This window comes from Siniperca chuatsi, linkage group LG8, assembly GCF_020085105.1.
Source record: "Siniperca chuatsi isolate FFG_IHB_CAS linkage group LG8, ASM2008510v1, whole genome shotgun sequence".
NCBI classification, from domain to species: domain Eukaryota; kingdom Metazoa; phylum Chordata; class Actinopteri; order Centrarchiformes; family Sinipercidae; genus Siniperca; species Siniperca chuatsi.
The window spans coordinates 19,307,142-19,329,036 of NC_058049.1; the positions used below are offsets into that span (position 1 = coordinate 19,307,142).

Sequence of the window (21,895 nt, forward strand, 5' to 3'; positions counted from 1 at the left end):
AACAACCCTTTGCATGCTAAAAAGGCCACTTAACTGCAGCAATTCTGTGTGGAATAAAAAAAAATCAATTAAGTTTATCCAAAGGGTTAAACACAACAGTCAGCAAATAAATGGAAGCAGGGAGAGCAAGGCGAGGGCACAAAAGCAGCACAGTGCAAAAAGACAGGCAGAGAGAGAGAGCGCGCTCCCATCTTGATAAGGACTCTTAAGACAGACACCCACAATGAGAGTGAATTAATCATTGTTCGGGGAAATGGGAGATGTGGTCCAATTTACAGGAGATTTATAGGTAGGAAATCAAATGCCACAGCATATCAATTAGCCAAGGTTACACCTCTGCAATTCAATGTGCAGAAACAATTACTTCTGAGAAGGTAATGTATGGGGTGGAGAGGTCTAAAACAATTTACTGTAATATGTAATGGTATTATTCTATTAGCTATGAATCGCTTTAGCTCATATGTGATTCCTTATGATGGCATTTAAAAGTCGATTTTCATTTGTGCTCTTTTATCAGTGGGTAGGAGAAAGGGGAAATTTACAGACAGCACCTCTTTAGTTGAGACCAAGCAGCCATCATCATCTTCCAACAGCTTGTTGAAGTCATGAGCCTCAGCCCACCTCTCAACTTTCCATGGCAAAATATAAGAGTGCCTATTCCTCCTGCAAAACTCCATCATCTGGCAGGGAAAGCCTCTAAATCTTGTTATAAGCTCAGAGAGGATAGTGTGGCACACCATTTATGAATGCTGCATTGATGCCCCAGGGATGTTATAAGAATTATTCCTCCTCTTTTCAATGCCAAAACAAAACAAACAAAAAAAAAAAACAATCACGTCAATACTGGTTTTAATTGTCACAGGCTTTAAAGTTGTGTTGCCTGAAATAAGGCAGCAGACACAGAGGCGACACTGGCATTTAGTTGAGTTTGACCTTGACCTCAGGGCTGTCTCACCTCCTATTTCCACAAAAACAAACAATCACACAACACTTAAAATAAAATTTGATTAAAACAGCCTGAAGCAACTACTCATATATATAATAACCTAAAATCATTTTAAAAATGGGTTGAAATCAAAGGAGATGCGTGTGCCTAACTATTCCAGTCCTGAATTATCTGCTTCTCAAAGTCATTGTGCCTGCTGCTTGGATGAAAAGCGTGGCAAACATGCTTAGGCTGAGCCCTCAGTCACAGGCCCTATGAGGGTTACTTTGAATGCCTTTCCCTCTTCGATTTCACTATCTTATATTCTAACAATGGAGGAATGACTTCCCGGGAAAGAAAGAAGGAGGATGCTTAATATGTGATCATTAGTTCACAGAGAAGCTATATAAAGATATACATACAGAATATAAAACTAAAATGTTATTTCAATTTCATTTTTCACCCAACATGAAGCTGTTTTATGATGATTTAAGTTCAAGTTCATCAAGACACTGGCATGCACTGTTATTGATTTATGGCTTGGCAATGCTGCCCTTCAGTGGCAGCTGACTAGAATCACTTTTTTCTGCAGATGAGTTGGAGGAATGAGATAGATTGTGCTGAGGAGAAATAGGCTGCGATACAGTGGCAGTAAGAGCAGAATCAACCCCCGAGAAATACAGCAATGAGTATAGTAATCGACTTCATGCTGAAAATATTTTATAGTGATGAAATACCCATATTCTGATCTCCAAAAGTCATTCTTCTCCATTATTTTCTTGCACAATAAGAAACCAAGTGCACACCAGCGATTACTCAGTGTCTGTCAGGGTGAGCTCATATTCTGAAAAAGTGTACCTCTCTGTAGGTCAAGTGCACTCAAATGTCAGGTTTCGTCCCAAAGAAATAAAGACAGATGTTTTGTGGCACTTGCCTGAAAACTAATCTAAGGTGGTGATCCATCAAGCCCCCAAGTTTTCAGCCCCGCTCAGTGCACTGGTTTCATCATCTCAAGGCTCAAGGACGGACTGATCCACAGGCTACCTCTAGTTCCTTGCTTCAGAGATCAAAGTGTCTACATCTGAAAAGAACAAAACTAAGGTCTGCTTTGAATGTTGAAAATGTAGAAACCACAATGCCACATTCAATCTTGTTAAAGCATTGTCCTCAGCTGGCGTTTTGGTAACATAAATGTCAAACTATTCCCCAAGTCCAGCTGAGTGACACATGTTTAGAGTATTTGATGGTGTTGTACACAGAGTGGTGCTGACCTCACTGTGACATTGACTCTCTTCCAGGCCTGCTATCGTACTGTTCAGCCTGACAGGGTCCAGATGTAATTAAATATAATTGCATAATGTGTAGTCTGTTTAAGAATATAATTTGCAATACTTTTCCACTCTTTGATGATATGATGAAATCATCAACCGCTTGTTCTTTTTCAATAACAACACTGGGCAATATTTACCAGGGTTTTGAATCAATTCTTCACACAGGACCACCACTCCATGCGCCACCACCCATGTGCCACCCACATAACAAAACAAAGTGCCAAACAAAGTACACAAATGAAAAATAGCATGTCAAAAGCCTAAAACACATGCATAAACAATATACATTACATCAGTGACCCCCCCTCCCTCCCCCTGCATTAACACTCACATAACAGAAAATAAATCACTGAGGAAGGTCACGAAATGTGTTTTACTGCTGCGTAATAATCACATGACACTATGAACAACAAACATACAAAGAGGGAAATATTCTCACAATCACCTCATTATCGTTTTCTCACAGGCGTTGCAGCTGCTCGGTTTGTCCTTTAGGTGTCGCTCAACTACTGCACCTGGTGCATCCAGCCCCCAACCTCTGGCCCGTAATTGCCATTGACCAATCACAGAAGAGGTAGGCGGGTCTCCATTGTTACTACAGATACTCGAAGAAGTTTGCGCCGACCTGCTGCTGCTGCACCACCTATGAGTCTCCCCGTTAATGAATAGCCGCGGCCCGCGCGAGACAAACGAGCTGATTATGCCGAGATAAAGAGCATCTGGCTCGCGCTCTGTCCGATAATGGCATGCGATGGTTCATCCGCGGAGGATTTCCCGGACAAAGTGATGCCCAGAGCAGCTCCCTGCACGTGCAACAAGAAGTGCAGGAGTCGGAGCGGCAGTGTTGTCTTCCTGGGATTATTCCTGCTATCGCTGTGTCTGCACGCTGTCACCCTCGTCTGCTATTTGGATCTGCGGTCCGAAGTCAAAAGGGAAATTATCCACCAGAAGCGCGACACCATGTTGACACTTGCTGGGAGTGACCTGGCTGACCCGGCGGCGGTGCTCTCTCCCGGCCACCCGCGACTGGACTCCGGCAGCAGCCGCAGCGGAGAGGGTCATGAGGTAAACAATTTTTTTTTTAAAGAAACTGTAGAAAATCTAAATGAATAGCCGCAGCAGCTCATTCGAGGCGACATTGTTTTCATTCCTCACACGGAGGCTCTTCGTGTTCATTCACCTCCGTTCAGTCCTCTCTGTTCCCGTATCACGGTGTCAGGTTTTGTGTCTGTGCTCTGTTATGGCACGTTCTGGGCAACTTATTTTACAGTAGCCTGTCACGAAGTTTTGCCAGCTCAGTTTCCAGACAAATATGTTTTGAATCAGCGCTCCCATGTGCGTGATTCAGCCTCTTGGACAAAGATGCACAAAGGTATAAGCTTTAAGTCTGTCACCTGGCCAAAGTCTCCTGTTCAGGTAAACACATCCAGGTAGGAATATCAAGGAAGTTAGAGGGGTATGGTGCGAGTGTTGCCTTCATAAAACAAGAAACTGCCAATGAAAAAATCCCACAGTTAACTCATTTACTTCAGAAATGGCTTTTATATGTTTCCTTCATCAAACCACATTTAACCCAATTTGTCTTGTTTCCAGAGCTCCACCTAAACAGACAGAGGTTGATGCTTAGAACTTAGGCAGCCTGGCCAGCTCGATTCCCAGAGACGGGTCAGTCAGTGTGCTGGAGCAGGTGGACGGAAAATTAACCAGCAGGTGCAAAGCCCAAGGGCTGATGTAAATTCATCAGGACTTAGATGGGGCAGTTGGTACTTGGAGCCGAGCCAGCCTCATCTCACATGTGTTTTCTTTTCTGGCAGTGGGCTGGTTGAATGTTCATTGTGTTGTCTGTGGCTTTGGTAACAGCCCCCCACACACACACACCACCACACACTCACTAATTTCATCAGTACAAAGAGACCAAGTGTAGGTCTCAACTTTGTATTGCTTGCTCAATTAGCTTATATGTCACCAGTTGTGTAACCTTTTTTGCAGAGAAAATGATCCTCTGTGTGGGGTATTGGCTGGACATTTAGTTGTGCTGAACCGTCAACTTGATAGTCACCCAGGAGCAATTCAAGTTAGTCAGGATGGATGCATTTATTTCTCCGTAGGGAAGATGATCAAGATCAGTTGCTGGTATTGGTGTTTTCCTTGTAACATTTTCCTTTCACAAGTGGGAAGCTCAGCCTATTCATTTAGTCCTCAGTGTTTCCTTTGCTAAGCTTATTTTAGTTTGGTTTCCCTGGTTAAAACTGAGCGAGATGGGCCTGGTATTCAACCCAGATGGTGACGCTTCATGAGGTGAAAGACTGTGGCCCAGCTGTAAATATTTAACAGCGCTGTGATGCTGTCCTTGCCAGATGTCTGCATTAAACAACTCTGATTACACATCCCACAGTTTACATAGTTGGAGAAACAGGAGCATGTGGCATTTGGATGCAGCGGCCGCACTTGTTAGCTTTTCAGGCCTTTCCTTTGAAGAGTCTCTTTTTGTTGAGCTAAAAATTGTTTATTGGATTTTTCACACAAGTCTTCATCAAAGGCACTTCGGCAGCATCAGTGAAATTCAATGTGATGTGCAGGTATACAGACAAGTGTAGCAGAACATGAATAGTATTCCTAGAAAACAAAGTAAAGCAAAAGTAATCAGGTATAGGAACAAACATACATACCACATAAACATACATCTCACATAAACATACATATGACATAGCGGACATGAAGTGCATAGACTTTGTTATCATACTACCAATGTATCAATGTGTAACCTCGGTTCAGATGGACTTAGTCTGCGTAGTGGCGGAGATGTGCTTTGAAAAAGACAAGCGGTGTGGCTTCTCATCATGTAATAACAGCTTTGCACACCAAATGTAGTGCTGTCAGATGGTTCAACTGGGCTGGTCAGTGTCGAACATAAAGCCCCTTTGGTAAACAGTGCACCCAATGGAAATCCAGACATTTCTTGGTATAATTTTCTTGTTTAGCGGCGTCTTGAGTCAAACAGAATGGAAAGAGAACTTTTGCTCAGTTGAGATCATGGTTTTAAGGAGGATAAAGGTTATTTTTATTGGGGGAGATGACATGGACAATTTTTAAAGTTTTTTTTAAGATGTAAATATCGTTTTTAAGTGCTCATGGAAAGATGCAAAGGTGTTTTCTTTGCATCGGGCTCATGTTGTGTTTTAATGCTTAAGTTTTATTATGAAAAGAAAACACCATCCTGTGTTTAATTTGGCAGCAAATTTAGTTTTAATCTAGTAATGTAAAATTTTATTTTGTCATGCAGTTTGAATGCATTTTATCCCGATTTTGTCTTTTTTACTTCAGCCACCACTCGTCACTTATTTTACAGTCTTTCACTGAACAAAAAAAAAAACTCAAGTGGACCTATTAAGGCCGGGCATTTTGTACTGAAAATTGGCAGAATTTATAGGTATGCACCTGATCTGAAAAAAGTGATTGTGGCTGTAACTCCCAGATAAGGATCAGAGCTCTATAAGCCACAGTACTACAAGTCTTTGATCAGTTTTCAGAATCTCTGTGTGAATGGAGGAGGGACAGCTTGTAACTTGGGTTGTGGGGTGGGTGATGCAAGGCAAAGACAGAAAATATGGCAAAGCAGCAAATGCTATCAAACCAAATTTGTAACAATAAAACACAATTAGAGCCTATCTATATCTGTCAGGATGTCCTATAAAATGTTATTTTATATTTCCTCAGATGTAATACAGAAATAGAAACAATATGTTTTTGCAGTCTAAACTGGCACTTGAAAGGTTTATAGATCTTCAGAGATTTTCCCGCAATAATACTCCCTGTAACAGGAACAAATATGCAATAAAACCATCAGGAAGAATACAAACATTTTAATGAGGTGTTTGTTGGAGAAAAGCACTCATTTCTGGCATGCACACAAAAAATTACATACCACTTAACATCTCACACTTTTTCAGATCCACCTAGTTGCTTCTTAATGAGAGTAGATGATCTGGTCATTTATGATCTGGGCCTTGTGGACAAGTGAACAAACAGCCTTCCCCTCAACAGTCACAGTTGGTATGCCCTTGAGCAAGGCAGTAAACCCCAGCTGTCCAGCAGATCTGCACAGTTCCCAACAGTAAAAAGCCCCTCCCAGGTGTGTGTAGCTCTTAGGTCTGAAGAGTGTGATGCAGGGAATTACTGAATAAGAGCAAGTGTCACTCACAGTCAGCCTGACCCCCATTCACCTGACCTCAGTGAGTGAAACGTAATAAAAGTCAACCCATGGAATATTTAATTGTGTTAGTTCAGATAGCGTTTTATTCTTGAGCCTAACATTTTTCTTATAACCATTATATGAAATAATTTTCCCCCTCTGATGTATGCCTTCAAAGTCTCACAGAGAACAGATGCTGAAACATCTGGAGTCTAGTTAACGGCTATTAAAAAAGTCAGTTTGATGGGACACAAAGTCCTCAGCGGCTTACAAGCTCTGGGGCGCCAGGGTGGGCTGTCACCCACATCTACTTTAATTGTGACCAGTGCATGATTAGTTAAAATAGCAGTATCATATGTACAGATAGAGCAAGCCTCCATATCAGGATTTAATCAGTATGGACAAAAGTGTCATAAAAGCACAAGGCAGAGGAGGTAGAAACATTAGAGATGTGAGGCTGCAAACTTTTCCATATAAGACTGAATTGTCTTGACAGACAGATGGCGTGGACGCCCAGTAAAGATTAAGCCCAGAGTCAAAAACATCTACCAAAATAATAAATTCTCTAGGCATTCACAGCATTTAGCTAGAAGTCACTTTGCCAGCAGTGTTGCAACAAGCTGAACTGTGATTGGCTGCTGACAGGCAACATTTCCCTTACGTTGAGCCCCACAGCTTTTTTAGATGACAGTCTATGGATGCTGTTATTAAATTACTCAAGTTATGGTTTAAAACACATGGCCTTCCAGAGAGACACCGGCTGAGGTAAAGACACTCCTCTTGTATGATATTTCAGAGGAAAACACGCTGTCATTGTTCTATCCAGGACTGTGAATCACAGGAGAATTATGAACTTTCAGTTCTCAGCAGTATGCATGCCATTAAAGTTAGTAATGCCTATACAGCAGTGATGGGCACCCAGTCTGCATCTGGCACCCACAGCCACCAGCCCTGCGTTTCTTCTCCTCAACTTTGTAACCTCACATCCTCAACCGCAATTTAGTGACTCATTTTCACTGCAAGTCCAAGATTTAGAGGCAATCTGCAACCAGAATGTCTTATTTGTGGAGAAATGTGAACTAGGAAACAGTATTAGTGTAAAACAAAAACTCTCAAGCTGTAGCATTTTATTTTCATTAACCACTTGAAAAGTTTTTAATGTCAGGGAATTTTGGTAGTATAAGTGAAGAAATGGGTAGAAAGCCCTTGTAATAGTAAGTGTTAATAGGGCAAAAAGAAGTCTTGTGATCACAAAATTACGCATCCCTGGGGTGACTGAATTTTAGTCATATCCTCACGGAGCAACAGGGAATCGCGTCCTCTGCGCGCAACAGCACCCCCCACGCTTTGAAGATTTGAAAGCCCTCTAATTAATAGCATTTTTTCCCTTGTGCTGAAAAAGAATGGTTTACTCAATTGTTGGCACTTGGCATACATACCAACACGTTGTCATCCTGATTTACTGTAACTCTGCGTGCCTTTTGAAGGGTATGAAGGCTGTAAATGTTGTAATGAAGTGAAATGAAGCAAACAAGGGCGCAAAACCATTTCTCATAGTCGTATAATGGAATAACTTTTTTTTTTTGTCAAATCACTGTTGCCTTCATCTACAACACCAGCCGCACCAGTTTGGTAGTAGCCTAGCAGATTGCTTGTTTGTTTTTTGCTGTTCTGCTAGAGCTTAATCTCGAGCCAGAAATTGGCTGTTGAATCATGTTTGGCTGTCAGAACAGACGAAAGTGTAATGCCATATGCCTGAACATACACCCAGAATCCTTTGAGAGGTAAAAGCCCCTTATATGCCAACAGCTGGAGAGGAGATGTGGAGACACCTGCACACCAAATGAACAGCAAACGTCGCTGCTCGCGGGAACATCTGGAGGTCTGTGTGTCGGTAAACCATTCCAACACATACTCCTCCATCAGGCTGGAATTCCCGTGCTTATAAGGTCAGACATGGCTGGCGGCTGGTCAGGGATGTAGACTTTAACTGCTTTGAGCTTGCCCAACACAGCCGGCGGGGGGTGTTCGACATGATATAGCTCATCCCTCACCACGGGTGGGGGGGTTCCCACATCTGAGACAAGGTATAGAAGAAACTCAAAACATAACTTTTCTTGTCTGTCTTCTTATGGCCTCTCAGTGGCTCTGCTTGAAAACCACACAAAGAGGCACCGGGAGTTCACGCTGCTTTCAGGAGAAGGAGATTTCTCGCCATCGGGGGTTTAACAACTATGTTTATTTGAGCGTCACAGATGGAAACACGGAATATGTCATCTTGTACCCAACTGGGATAGGCCCCCATGGGAAAGGAGAGGTCAAAGTGTCTGTCAGTAAGCTTGTCTGATTCACTCCCAGCAGTAAGAATAAATGATACATCATTATTTATTAACTTTTGATCCATGCTAAGGTGCTACACGTGTCACTGCTTTGGAGATGTCAGTTATCCAAACTCCAAGCAGATGTCCAGCAAAAATACAAGTTGTCTGGTCTGTCCTCAGCCATTTAGAGCCTTTATCTTGCACTCTTAGCATTATTTATGCTGACACTCCAAAGTGTGACCGAAAGCGATCTCGTATATTGCGAGGCTTGGTGAAAAGAAGGCTTTGGGTGGTCTTGCTGTGTTTCCAGTGCCGAGTTTCTTTGCCTATCAGATTCTGGGAATCCTCCAAAGATGTGATCACAAACTGGCTGTTCTAACTGAAGGCGACTTTGAACAATCTGCGTTTTTATACTCCGTATCCTTAGCATGAAACGTTTTGTTTTGTTTTTTTGGTCAGAGCCGGTCACGTCTTGAGTGTGCTACAGTCAGGTCAGCACGTCCTACAGAGTTCATGCAAATGTAGGCCAACCAGAGCCAGTCACATAAGAACACAGGCATGCGGTTTGTCCCGCCACTCACTCGCCCATGGGAACACCCACCACTGGAGCATAGCTTTTCCTGTTTTTAAGGATGAGCTCAGACCAGCTACATCAGATCCTTTTCTTTGACTCCATTTTTTTTTTTTTTTTTAGCTTATTCATGCTACGTCTGAATAGGGCTGGGACCAGGTGCCATATGAATGGGTATTGCTCTCAGATTAACCACAATTCATGTCCTCCTTTTGTATAAAAAGGTGAATTTTAGAGCAGTCGTGTCCAGGTGACTGTCTCAAACAGCAGAAACACAGACAAAAGTGACTTGGGTTACAGGATAGGTTACAGCCCCAATGGGACAGACAATGACTTGGCCACAAGTAAATGTGCTGGCTGACAGTGTCTCACATCTTTTCAAATGCCCCAAGTTGTCTCTGTGCAAACATTATACCCCAAGAATAGAAAGGCCACTTGTAACATGGGTTTCGCTCTCAAAACCTTGTATCACTCATTCCTTTTGTCTCCTTCACGGAATTAATATAAGGTGGTCCTGGCTGGTATTCATATTCTAAGGAGAGTCTCTGTGTATAAAGTAGAGGCCCTCTTTGAATTGTCTTCTAAATGAATTGTCCATACTCATTAATATGCATCTTTTGTTTTTCACCAGGAGAAGTTACTGCACCGAAATAGCGACTTCCATGCCACAGAGGATAACAGGGGCATAACTCAGCGAGCGAAAAGGAGTCCCGGCAAGCAGCCAGAAACAGGCATGGTTTTTTTTTTTTTTTTTTTTTTTTGGTTTTTTGATTAATCATCACTTACTACTGCTGTGTCTCCTGTCCTTACACCTCGATACAGAAGTTGTATGCTGACACTTTGTCTCCCAGGTATCCCCTTATGTTTTTTTCAGACTCAAACTCCAAATTCAGTACATTTAATAACAAAACCCCCCACAAACCATTGCTCTGTGGTGCACCTGCATCAGTCTATTTTCTGGATATGTACTTGGCAACGGCCCGGTCGACCATTGAGCAATGGTTTCTGTAACTCTTGTTTGTTTGGAGGGAACTCTGTACAGTGCAAATAATAATAGCTTTTGGCTCTTAAATTTTGAAACAGTTTGTTAATGGTTTCTCGCTTTTTGTGGAATTGATTTTTTTACTGCTTTGTGCTTACTTAACAAAACAGCTCCACCACATAATTTTACCGCGTTTATAGAGCAAGAGATTAAATAGAATGGGATTGATTATTACTTGGATAGCAAACAAGGACAACAAAGTTTGGGAGGGTTTCACCAATTTGAAACAGACAGCGAAGCCCACGTTGATTTCCCCCGTCTCAAAATAATATCAGGTCCCCGAAATATCTTTTGTATCTGTCAGCTAAGCAGCTCTAGACTTTGGAATCCAACTGTGTTATCGTTCAGGTCTGAATGGTCAGAAAATAAGACAGAACATGCAGTCATTTTAAGGAACCAGGTGGCCATTTCTGAAAGAGGTTATCATCTGAGTCTTTGATGGCTTTCATTAATTCCACCAAATTGATTTATTGTAATCAATAGCTCCACAGAAAACCATATGGCTGATATGTCTGAATTTGCTTTTGTAGTTTTTGTTTAGAATGTGAGCTATGCAAATAAAAAAGCAAAGCCTTTGAAGTTTCATGTCTGAGAGTAACAAGTGCAGCATGATCACAAGGCATTCCAATGTCTGTGGCGTGACACTGAATACTTGGGGGGAAGTTTAGTGATTGTGTTTAAATTAGAAGAAAAAACTCACCTTTGAGACTTTCTACATAAATCAGTAAAGTCCCGAGCCTCTAAACACTAATCATTCCCAGGTCTCTCCTCTGCTCTCAGCGCACAGACAAAGCCTTTTGTAATCTCAGCCTTAGATGTGTGTTTTTGTGTGTGTGTATGTGTGTCTCCTGTGTTTGCACGTGTGCGTATGTGTGCGTTCTGGGCACTCCTAACGGGCACCAGATTCCAGATAGGGCTGCTCGTTAAGAGAAATCTATGCGGATGCATCCAGTCATTTAGCCAGAGGAGAAACACTGGCCATATGTTTGAGGGGGACTCAAACTGTGAGGTTTTAAGGTTAAATGGCCTTTGTAGTTGTAATGACATGGTAAACACAAGAGCAGCAAGACGGCTTTTTGAAAAGGATTCTTCAGCTGCACACAGAGCGTGCGCACACACACGCATGCAAGCACACACGCAGATGCATATGCGCATTAAGTGCATTTTGTCTTTCAAGCACTGACATAGATGCCCCACCAACATCTATGTACGCACACACATACACATGGTTGTAAAGGGGAGCCACACATGCGCGCGCGCGCACGCACACACACACACACACACACACACACACACACACACGTACGCACACTTTCATCTGCATTCTCCATCTGGGCTTAATTCAAAGAAAAGGATTTTGGCAGGATAAAGTATCTCTCTAATGATCTTCTCCAGTTCCACTGCCTGTGAATGCTTAAGGCACTTGTTCATACAGAGGAGGTGAAACCACACTTACAAATTACTACACTAGAAGATACCACAGACTGACATACCTCCACTCCAGTGTTCAGTGCTGAACATCTGAATCTGTTATTTTAGCCCATTTTAGGATACCTACACGGAATGAGCTGGATACTCGAGACGTTATCGGAGATGATAATTGTTCAGGAGACCGTTTCAAGCTCAATCACACTGTTTTTGTTTCTTACAGAATCGACTGGAAGGGAAAGAAGGAAAGAGAAGAAAAAAGGTAATACATAATTCAGCCTGTCAAGTTGATCATTGATTAGACTGCTACCTGCTGCCTATGTTCTGGAAGTATCCTTGAGATGTCGTCCAAAATCCCATAACCATGTTGGCTTAAAGTGACAAGCTTTTCCTATTTGATTCTGTCTGTCAGGGACATTGTTCCTGCCTCTTGCCTTTCTTCATATCAGAATTTACAATCTGTACAGATGCAGTACATATTGTAAAGCCCTTCGAGGCAAATTTGTGATTTTAGGTGATAGAAATAAAATTGACTTCAAAAGCTTAACCTGGTCAGTTTTTTCGTTTGCCAATCATTTTGCATTCTCTTTTTACAGGGAAAAAAAGGTCTGTGCCAGGCCCCCCTGGTCCCCCTGGTCCCCCGGGCCCACAGGGGCCACCGGGCATCCCTGGAATCCCTGGTATTCCAGGAAGCAATGCTGTGGGGCCTGCAGGACCCCCTGGACCCCCCGGGCCGCAGGGACCCCCGGGCACTCAAGGTCCAGCAGGTATAAAACCTAAAATAGAAATGACACGATAGCACGCGGAGATAGCCAAGATTCGAGCCAGAGGACTAGAAAACACCCACGAGTTGAGAGATTTGTTCTTAGATTACAGTATTTTCCTCCATGTAGACACGTTCCCACACTAGAAGGGGGCTCAAGCTGTCAAAATCAATGAACTCATTGCCTTCACAGTGAGAGTTTCTGATGCAGGATGTCAAACATAGTGTGGGATAGCAGTGATCTATCTTTAAACTATGTCTATGTTTATTTTGTTTTAATCATAATCTCTTCATTGCTCCTCAGCAGTGTTGAAGGCCAGAGCTTTATCATGTCTCTCTCTTATTGTTGCAGGGGTTCCAGATAAGACGAAAACAAAGGAATTCCAGGTAGAGTGTGTCACCTATTGAAATTTAATTTCATCCCACACAAAATCTCTGATGAAACAGCTGTTCTCTTGTTTTACTGCGTATCCAGATTAGTCACCAGAGACCTTTTTTGTTTTTCAGCCTGAAGTGGTTCATTTGCAAGGGCAGGAGACAACCATCCAAGTGAGAGAAGGTGGGTCTTCTGTCTATTCTCAGTTGTAGTTACGCCACTGTGTTTGACACAAAACAATAAACATGCTTAATCCCGGTGAAGGTCCCTTGTCAAAGACCTGGGTCTGCAACTGTTGTACTATACACATCCCTGCTAAGCCACAGATTTACTCCAGAATAAATATAAACACTGTGAATTGTCAGCATTTGGTTGATTTAAAAATGTCAATAGAGATTCAACATGCCAGATTGAGTCATTTTAAAAAAAATATTCTTTTCTTTATTTGCTAAGTTTATAGAAAGATTGGATGGTTTATGGCTAAATGTTGCTACTATTATTTCCTGTAAGATTATAGTAACCCTAAAGTAATCCTATAGCTAATATAGTAAGTATACAGTTATAGACTTATATTATAAGTCAGGCCCGTGTTAACTCAAGTCAAGAGCAGAAGCCTTGCATGCTAGCAGATCCAGGTTATCCTGAATCACTTTGTCGGTCTAAGCATCATTAGCAGGTTTATATTTTCTGTCAGTGCTGAGCTCTGGTTGTAGTTAAACACTGCTGATAGCTGTTTATGTTGACTGTTTGCCTCTTGTTTGTTTGTTGTGACATGTTTAGATCTGTCTGAAGGCATCCTTAGGAACTGGAAGATGGTGTTCATCCATCACCGTGTGTTTAAAATGCACCCTCGCTCTGGAGAGCTAGAGGTGCTGTTGGATGGTGTCTACTTCATATATAGTCAGGTAGAAGTGAGTACGGTCCTTGACGTAACTCTTATAATTTACAGTTCAAAGTCAAAGAACTGGCAGTTGTTCTGTAGTTAAACTTAAAAACCTGCTTGCTTTGCTTATCCATAAATGTTTGACTTATATTATAAGACATATTTCTTTTCCCTCTCCCTGTGGCTAAATGCGAACATCTATAACTCAAAGCCTTGTTGGCTACTCTGATATTCCAGCTGTTTCAGCTTTAAATAAGCTCTTAAATATCATGCAGACTTGTTTTGAGTACCCCTCTCAGTGAATTTTATGTCTCCCCTCTCCACTAGGTGTACTACCTCAACTTCACCGACATTGCCAGCTATGAGGTGATGGTGGACTCTAACCCGCTCCTCCGCTGCACCTGCAGCATCGAGACGGGCCAGCGCAAGTTCAACACCTGCTACACTGCTGGGGTGAGCGTGCTCCGCGCCGGCCAGAGGATCTCCATACGCATAGTGTATGAGGACACACTCATCAGTATGACCAACCACACCACCTTCCTGGGAAGTGTCAGACTTGGAGAGGCTCCATCTGCTGGACAGAACTGATAACTACACAACACACCCGCCTTCTACAGAAATGAAAAGTTGCTCACAATGGTCAAATCAGTAGCGAGCAACTTCTAGCCCAAGTCTTGCCCCTGTTTAGAGGAAAGTTAATAAAGTTGAGGAAGCCCCTGGCTGACTGTTGTTCACAGCTGTGTATTAAAAAGGACAATAAAGATTGCAATGCTTCCACTCACATTGATTCTGTGCAAAGAGATCGGCCTTGATGAACCGAATGTCCTCATCGAACAAAAGTTTCTATTTATAGTCAACATTTTGTGTCAACACAGACGGCATCTCTATAACAAGGAAGGACACTGTGCTGACATATACTTAATATTTACATATTTTTAAGTGCTGTTGAATGATAATCTTGTATCTCCAAAAACACCAGCTATTCAAAATGTATATTAACAGTTATAAGTAAGTGGTTTAACAAGGGGTTTAAAGCTCCATATGCCCCTGGGTTATAAACATGACTAAAAGATCATATAAATGCTCTAGGCAAGTATAAAGATATCTATGCAAAGCTGAGAAAAATCCATTACAACTGGAGTTATAAGGTATTCACAGAGCAACAGCACTATATATTTTGCACACATTTGCACTACAGCATCCCTGCAGAATATCAGTGATATGTTTTGTTACAGTGCTATTTTTTAGTTACCGTATGAATGAATCCATGTGGGAAAATGATAGTTGTTTATACGTCTCTGTACATATTGTATATAAAATGGGATATACTTTTGTAAATGGAGTTGATTGATGGATTAAAATGTTCCATTTTCTGTCTAAATGCCGGTGTCTGTCTTTTGTGTTTGTGCAGCGGGTGTTATTGATTTATAAGGTTAAAACTTCTCTTTCATATTGGACTCTGCTGGCACGCGTACTGACAAGAACAAATGATGTTCTTTGAGTGAGCCCTTTTGTCTTTATTAAAATGTGGCTCTTACTTTGACTACAAGTTTCACAATACACTGCAAATTTGGCTGTAATCTTCATGCAATCTAAATGAGTTCCATCTTGAGAGGCAGAGAGAACATAGTTCCTCATTTAGAAACTAATTTTGAAACTGAACATTTAGGTTTCCGGGGTTAACTGATGTGTGACCTCACCCATTTGAGTAACTTGAGGACATCCAGTCTGTCTAACTAGACTCACAATGCTTTACAATGCTTTATTATCACTCACAGCATTTATGTTTTGTCTTAGTCTTTTCCTCGTGCACAGAGCCAGTGTTTTAGAAAAAGATTTTCGCAAACTCCAAGGGGACATAATTCTACAATTAAATCAGCCACGTTCTGAGGGAGTCAATGGGAAAATGGCCAAGATGTCTAAAACAAGGGAGGTATGTCACTGATTATGCTGGATGGAGTCATCTTGGACAACGTACTACTGAGATTTATGCCATTAGTGAGTATTCAGATAGCGCTACAATAATAAATTTTCTTCTAATGCTTTGTTTTCTCTTAGGACATAGAGCCAAGTACTTTGCAAAAAGCTCAGAGTTCTCTGACGATATCTTCAAGGAGAGTAAAACGGGAACAGGGCAGCTGCAGAGGTGGGCTGGAACCAAGAACTGAAAATGTGTCCATTTGTTACGGTCTAATCTGGTAGTGAGACCATAAACAGTATATGCTAAGTTAATAAAATTAAAGAATTATGTTTATTTTCCCCTCTTGCCAGCTCCAACATCATTCCTGCAGTTAACAGCTAACACTAACAAACAACCAGACATAAGAGGTAAAACTAAATTCAGGTCTTTGGCTTCAGCATTGAACCGTATGCCATTATTTTGAATAAGTGTATCTTGCCTTCTCCCACAGGAAATATAATAGTGATCCCTTGGACTGTTTCTGCGCAGCAAGGGACTGCAATTTCACAAAAGGAAAACAGAATTGTTATCCAAGAAGATGGTTATTACTTGGTGTTTGGACAAGTATTGTGTCACTGTAACTCAAGCATAACTAAGTTGATATTACATCTGATTTGTTCCAACTATTCAACTAATTTTCTGCTTAATTCACAGGTTTTGTTCAAAAGCCCAAGCACAGTTATGGGTCATACCATTCGAAGTTGGGGTTCCGCTAAAACTGGGACGACATCGACAGATCTCTTGCGTTGCCTGCAAGAGATGCCTGATGCAACTCCTGCCAACACATGCTACACTGCAGGTCAGTGAGGCACGACTGTGTGGCCGCTTAAAGAAATAGTTCAACATTTTGATAAATACGCTTATTGGCTTCCTTGTCAAGAGTTAGATGAGAAGATTGATACCACTCTCATGATTGCAGGATAAATACCTCACCCTGAGGTTGCCAGACTGCTTCTGGCCAAGAAACAGTCAGACACATAACCAACCCCCCGCCCCAAACCACAATTTATCATTTTTACACTTTGGTTCGATTAAACAAATGAGATGTTATGTGTTATGAGTTTTATAGATGCTGGTAGGTGGATTTTGTTACCTTTGAACATAGCCAGGCTAGCTGTTTCCCTCTGTTTCCACTCTTTGTGCTAAACTAAGCTGACTGTGAGAGTGGTATCAATCTTCTCATCCACCTCTGGGGAAGAAAGTGTATTTGTGCATATTTCCCAAAATGTTGAACTATTCTTTTAACTTTAGCAGCCTCTCAAAACACCAAATGAGGGAATATCTTTTGTAAGAATGGTGTTCATCCCTCCAGTACAGCTCCAGAGACTTGTAAAGTCTATGCCAAGGAGCAGTGAAGCTGCTTGTGGTAGCCTTACTAGGAGACATTATGTCAGTTTTTCCCTTAATTTGTCACCCATCTTGTATCTCCTCTGATGCCTTCTTCGATGTATCCTCTGTCACAGGAATAGTGCAGCTGCATCAGGACGAAGAGCTAGAACTGGTGATACCATACAGGCCCCAAGCCCTCATCTCTATGGATGCAGACTCAACCTTTTTTGGTGTCATACAGCTGAACTGAAACATTGACAGTATAAAGATGATAACTAGGAAACTGACACTGAGCTGTGTGAGGGGATGCTGATAAAGGACAGAGTGACAGCAGCAGGAAAACTGTTACATAATGAACTTTTAAAATGAACTGCCCATCTCATCTGTCGTTTTTTTGAAGTACTTTTAAAATCCTTTAGCTTTAAACCATTAAAGTGTATCTTTCAGGTAGTCCACCTGGGCCTGTCTCGTAGCATTGTTTATGTGTGCTACCACCTTCTTTCATCAGTCTATTTTAGCATGTCTCTTTATACCTTGCTGGGTGGGGGCCTCCCTCCAGCTCCACCTCTGCTCTGTCTGTTTATTTGTTCCTCTTGTCTATTTTAGAGTGGTTTCCGTTTTCCTAAAACTATGTCAGGAACAAACAAAGGTATAAATTTATATCGCTCGGGAGGTGTTTTCCTGGTTGACACGAACTCCTCAACACTGTAAATACTTTAATTTATCATAATAAAATTAAAGTTGTTATAAATGGGAAAATATGCCTTAATACAAATAAAGTCTCAATTGGTATTTCTGTTCATACCTAATTTTGAATGTATACATCTGTATAATTGGTTACATTAAACACATAAAGATAATCGTCTTTGTCTAAAAACCTGTTTTTATCCAAATCAAAAGGTCCTCAGAAGTTTTCTTAATAGAAAGTGATATATCAGTGACCAAGCCTTTATTGTCTAAATATAGTATCCACAATGCCTATCTGGTGTCCACAGCTGTTTTCTCTCTCCCTTTTTTTTTTTTTTATAAAGCATGACTATAATAAGAGGGTGTGTGTGAGTGTGTATATGAGCTCTGGCAACAGTAGTGGTACAGTTTAACAGCAGCAGAAGCAACAGCAGAGGGAGAATGGTCAGACATATGTTCTCTAATCTTCTACTACTCTGGTCACTCTGCCATGACCTCCATATAACTGGACTGACACATCATGAGCCAAAGGTAGGCTCAAGATGAATAACTTGCTAATGCTAATTGAAAATGTAATATCATTGCAATTTTTTAGTCCTTTAAGTTGCACGTTTACTGGTTTTGAGATCTTAAAACTGCTATGGTTGTTTGACTTTGATTTCCATGGTTCTCTCTTTGATTATGATTAATGATCCTTTCATTTCAAGGACCAGTCCTGGAGCAACCAGAATCTCTATTCTGTCCCTCTGGATTTGGATGTAAGGCTTCGAAGAGTAGACCTGTCCAATAACTTCATCAGACAGTTGCAGACACTTGCTTTGCCATACTTGGAGCAGCTGGACCTGAGCTCCAACCAGCTGGATCTCATCTCCGAAGGGGCTTTTGAAAACCTGGCTCGACTTGAAGAGTTGAATTTGTCCAGAAATGCACTGAACAACAACCTTGGCAGCAACAGCAAAGCCCTCCAATCCATCAGTAGACTGAAGACTTTGGACATATCAATGAATGGTTTGAGGAATGATGCAGTGGAACTGTACCTTCAAAACAAATCTTCTCTTGATCGACTTAAGATGACTGGTAATGCTTTAACAAGACTTTCACACAACTTGTTCAAAGATAGTAAAGGTTTGAGGGCCATTACTATTGATGACAATCGGATATCTGTGATAGAACAGGGGACATTTGAACCATTGAGCCAATTAGAGATGCTAAACTTGGCCAAAAATAACCTTGCATATATCTGTGATTTTAAATTATATCAAGTTAAATATCTGAATCTCAGTAGAAATTCAGTCGAGTTCTTTGTTACACGTGAGGATGACCAGTTGTACAGGCTTGAAATTCTTGATCTGAGTCACAACAAACTCCTTTATTTCCCAATTGTTCCAAAAATTAACAGTTTGAAGCATCTTTATTTACAGAATAATATGGTTGGTACCTTAAATTCAGAGGCTACAATGGTATCCGAGGCCAATGCTCTTTATAGTGAGATTACAAGTGAGAGAACAGTTAGAAAAAATAACCTACACTCAAACTGGAGACTGATGCCACTGATTCATATTGACCTAAGCTATAACCACTTCAGGTCTTTCCCGCTGGAGACTTTAAGCCTTCTCACATCTTTAGAAACTCTGAATTTCAGTTACAACTGCCTGAAAAACATCATCTGGAATATTAGAAATGATAATGAATCAGGATACCGTCGGCAGCTTTTCTTCCCCTCCTTAAAGTACCTCGACCTGCAAAGCAATGGCCTTGCATATATTTCCCCGCTATTTCTCAATGCGCTCACACAAATAGAAACATTAAATCTACAAAACAATTATGTGCAACCTTGTGCCTCTATGGACCATTTGCAAAGCTCTCAATCAACACAGCAAATCAATCTCAGCACATCCTGTGTTGTGTTTGGGCAGTTAAGGACTCTTAAACACCTCAATCTTAAAGAAAACAACATAAAAATGCTTCACCCAAACACTTTTCAAAAAACCTCTTTGGTTTCTCTGAACCTTGCAGGAAATTCACATATGGTAATGCAAGTGGGCGCACTAGAAGGTGTGCAAAAGACTCTTCAGTCCTTGATTGTCAGTGAAATAAACATGACCAGCTCTGATCTATCTTTACCCTGCATGCCAGCATTAACTCAGCTGAACATATCTAACAACCATCTAGATATGATACCCAGCAGTTTGAGCTGCTCTCCTCTGAGAGAAATCGACATAAGAAATAATCATTTTGTGTCTTTAAACCATTCTTTGATTCTTGCTTTATCTGTACACCTCAATCTTATGTGCATTAGTGGAAATTATTTTAACTGTTGTGACAGTAAATGGCTGACCATCCTACATGAGTTGAAGATAAACCTGTCTGATATTAGTGACGCTGTATGCTTTACAAGTGAGAGTAACATTGTGATGACAGAGTATCTGAAAAACCCTTCAGTGTATTGTTTGTTTCATACAAAGGCACAGGAAATTCACTTTGTACAAATGATCATAATTGTTTTATTTGTAACTGTAATATTAACAGTGCTCATCATATTCACCAGGCAAGTGTGTTGCACACAGGGATCATTTATAGTGTGACATTCAAAATCTATTATCATTGGTTTATTTTGTACATTGTTCTATCTATGCATTTGGGTTACATACAGGAAGCAAACCAAATACATTCAGTGATAAACTGGAGAGCAAACTACAGTAACTGAAGCATACTTCCTGTGAGTTTCATTTTGCATGACCGAATTTGACAATAAACGGAAGTGGGGCTTAATGACTGCTTAGACTGTAAAAACTAACAGTTAATTAATGAACAAAATGCAGTAAAATCTTTGTCGTCTGACACATGATTCTATTCTCATCTCCATTCAGGCTTTCTCTTTTGACTCCCCTGCACATTACTAGTCTGTAGGACATGCATCACGCTGTGTGACCTGTGCAGCCAAAATGTTGTGATTGAAATTGGCTTTACTGACTCCCAAGCTGTTTGGTTACGCCAAATTCACTAATCAGGCGGATAATTTTTGCCCATCCTTCAAATGTTTGTTTGCAACTAAGATTTTAACCTTGGCTCAAATTTTTCTGACATCTGTGAGGCCTTACACAACATTCCCAGAATCTGGACTGAACTCCTGAACAATTTAGTACAACGCAAATAAGAGACCTTGTACGAGTTTCTATATAAAGATATATACTGTATATATATTCTACATAAAAATAGCTTATTTGACAGTGTGTATAAACAAGATCAGTTTTAATATATGTCACTATCTGCATCTGTTTGTATAATTTATATGGCTTTGGGAAACTGTTATCAAATACAGTTGTAAATGTGGCAACAGTTATGCTGTACACAATAAACATGCTTTACCTAATAATCACAATATGTTGGCAGTCTTCCTCCCCATTTCTATACCTGCAAAATAAATCACAGAGGTTTGTGAATTTCTGTTTTTAGTTGAGCAACTTGAATTCTACCAAGTCATAAAATACTGACTGGAAGGGCTACTATCACTCAGTGTGAGGAGCATTCTCACTCAATAAATCTGACTGAATTTGGATCCACTACTTTTCAGAAAATAAGACTTCTCTATGTAGCACATAATCATTGAAATGATGTTAAACTAACAACGCATGAACAACCTTTGAATTTGATCCCACACTGCTGATACACAATGAGGTGAGTTGACTGTCTGACATGTTGCGGTGTAAAATGCATCTAAAATGAAAAGATAAAGATTTTTTACAATCCCAGCAAGTAGCTCAGAGTACACTAGGGATAAACTGCTATTGCAGGAGGATATCCTGTTAAGCAATCCTCTTATTGTCTTCTTAATGACACATCCTTCTTCTTTAAGCTGATGCAAAGTGCCACTTGCAATTCTAATGCCCATTACCACTTTGTCCACTGGGTACAGCCAGAGCAGTGATGCCAGCATTTGTGTCAAAAGAGCCAGGGTGCCTATCAATCTGGCTCTTGAGCAATATAACTGTAGGAAATGTCTTTGTTGCCCCACCCACAAGATTTAGGTACTAGATCAAGTAGCAGCTTGACAAGTTCAAGCAAAGAGCACTCGAAGAAAAGAACA

The 21,895-nt window shown here is 40.9% G+C and overlaps 2 protein-coding genes and 1 pseudogene across 3 annotated transcripts; all 3 read left to right on the forward strand.

Annotated features, from left to right (window-relative positions):
* Positions 1-2,804: 2,804 nt before the first annotated feature.
* On the forward strand, positions 2,805-15,213 carry eda (ectodysplasin A). 2 transcript variants are annotated; one of them, XM_044205810.1, is made up of 8 exons: positions 2,805-3,321; positions 9,972-10,071; positions 12,034-12,072; positions 12,407-12,577; positions 12,926-12,960; positions 13,081-13,132; positions 13,730-13,854; positions 14,160-15,213. In XM_044205810.1, exons 1-8 carry the CDS (start codon positions 2,998-3,000, stop codon positions 14,418-14,420), a joined length of 1,107 nt encoding a protein of 368 aa, XP_044061745.1. In that variant the 5' UTR covers positions 2,805-2,997; the 3' UTR covers positions 14,421-15,213. The 2 variants fall into 2 exon arrangements, with proteins under 2 accessions (XP_044061745.1, XP_044061744.1); XM_044205809.1 differs by having other exon boundaries at positions 2,809-3,321; positions 13,730-13,860.
* Positions 15,214-15,518: 305 nt separating this feature from the next.
* On the forward strand, positions 15,519-17,981 carry LOC122880494 (annotated as a pseudogene).
* Positions 17,982-18,117: 136 nt separating this feature from the next.
* Positions 18,118-21,190, forward strand: LOC122880493 (transforming growth factor beta activator LRRC32-like). Its single transcript, XM_044205687.1, has 2 exons — positions 18,118-18,339; positions 18,516-21,190. The coding sequence occupies exons 1-2, from the start codon at positions 18,250-18,252 to the stop codon at positions 20,391-20,393; spliced, it is 1,968 nt and encodes a 655-aa protein (XP_044061622.1). The 5' UTR covers positions 18,118-18,249; the 3' UTR covers positions 20,394-21,190.
* Positions 21,191-21,895: the final 705 nt, after the last annotated feature.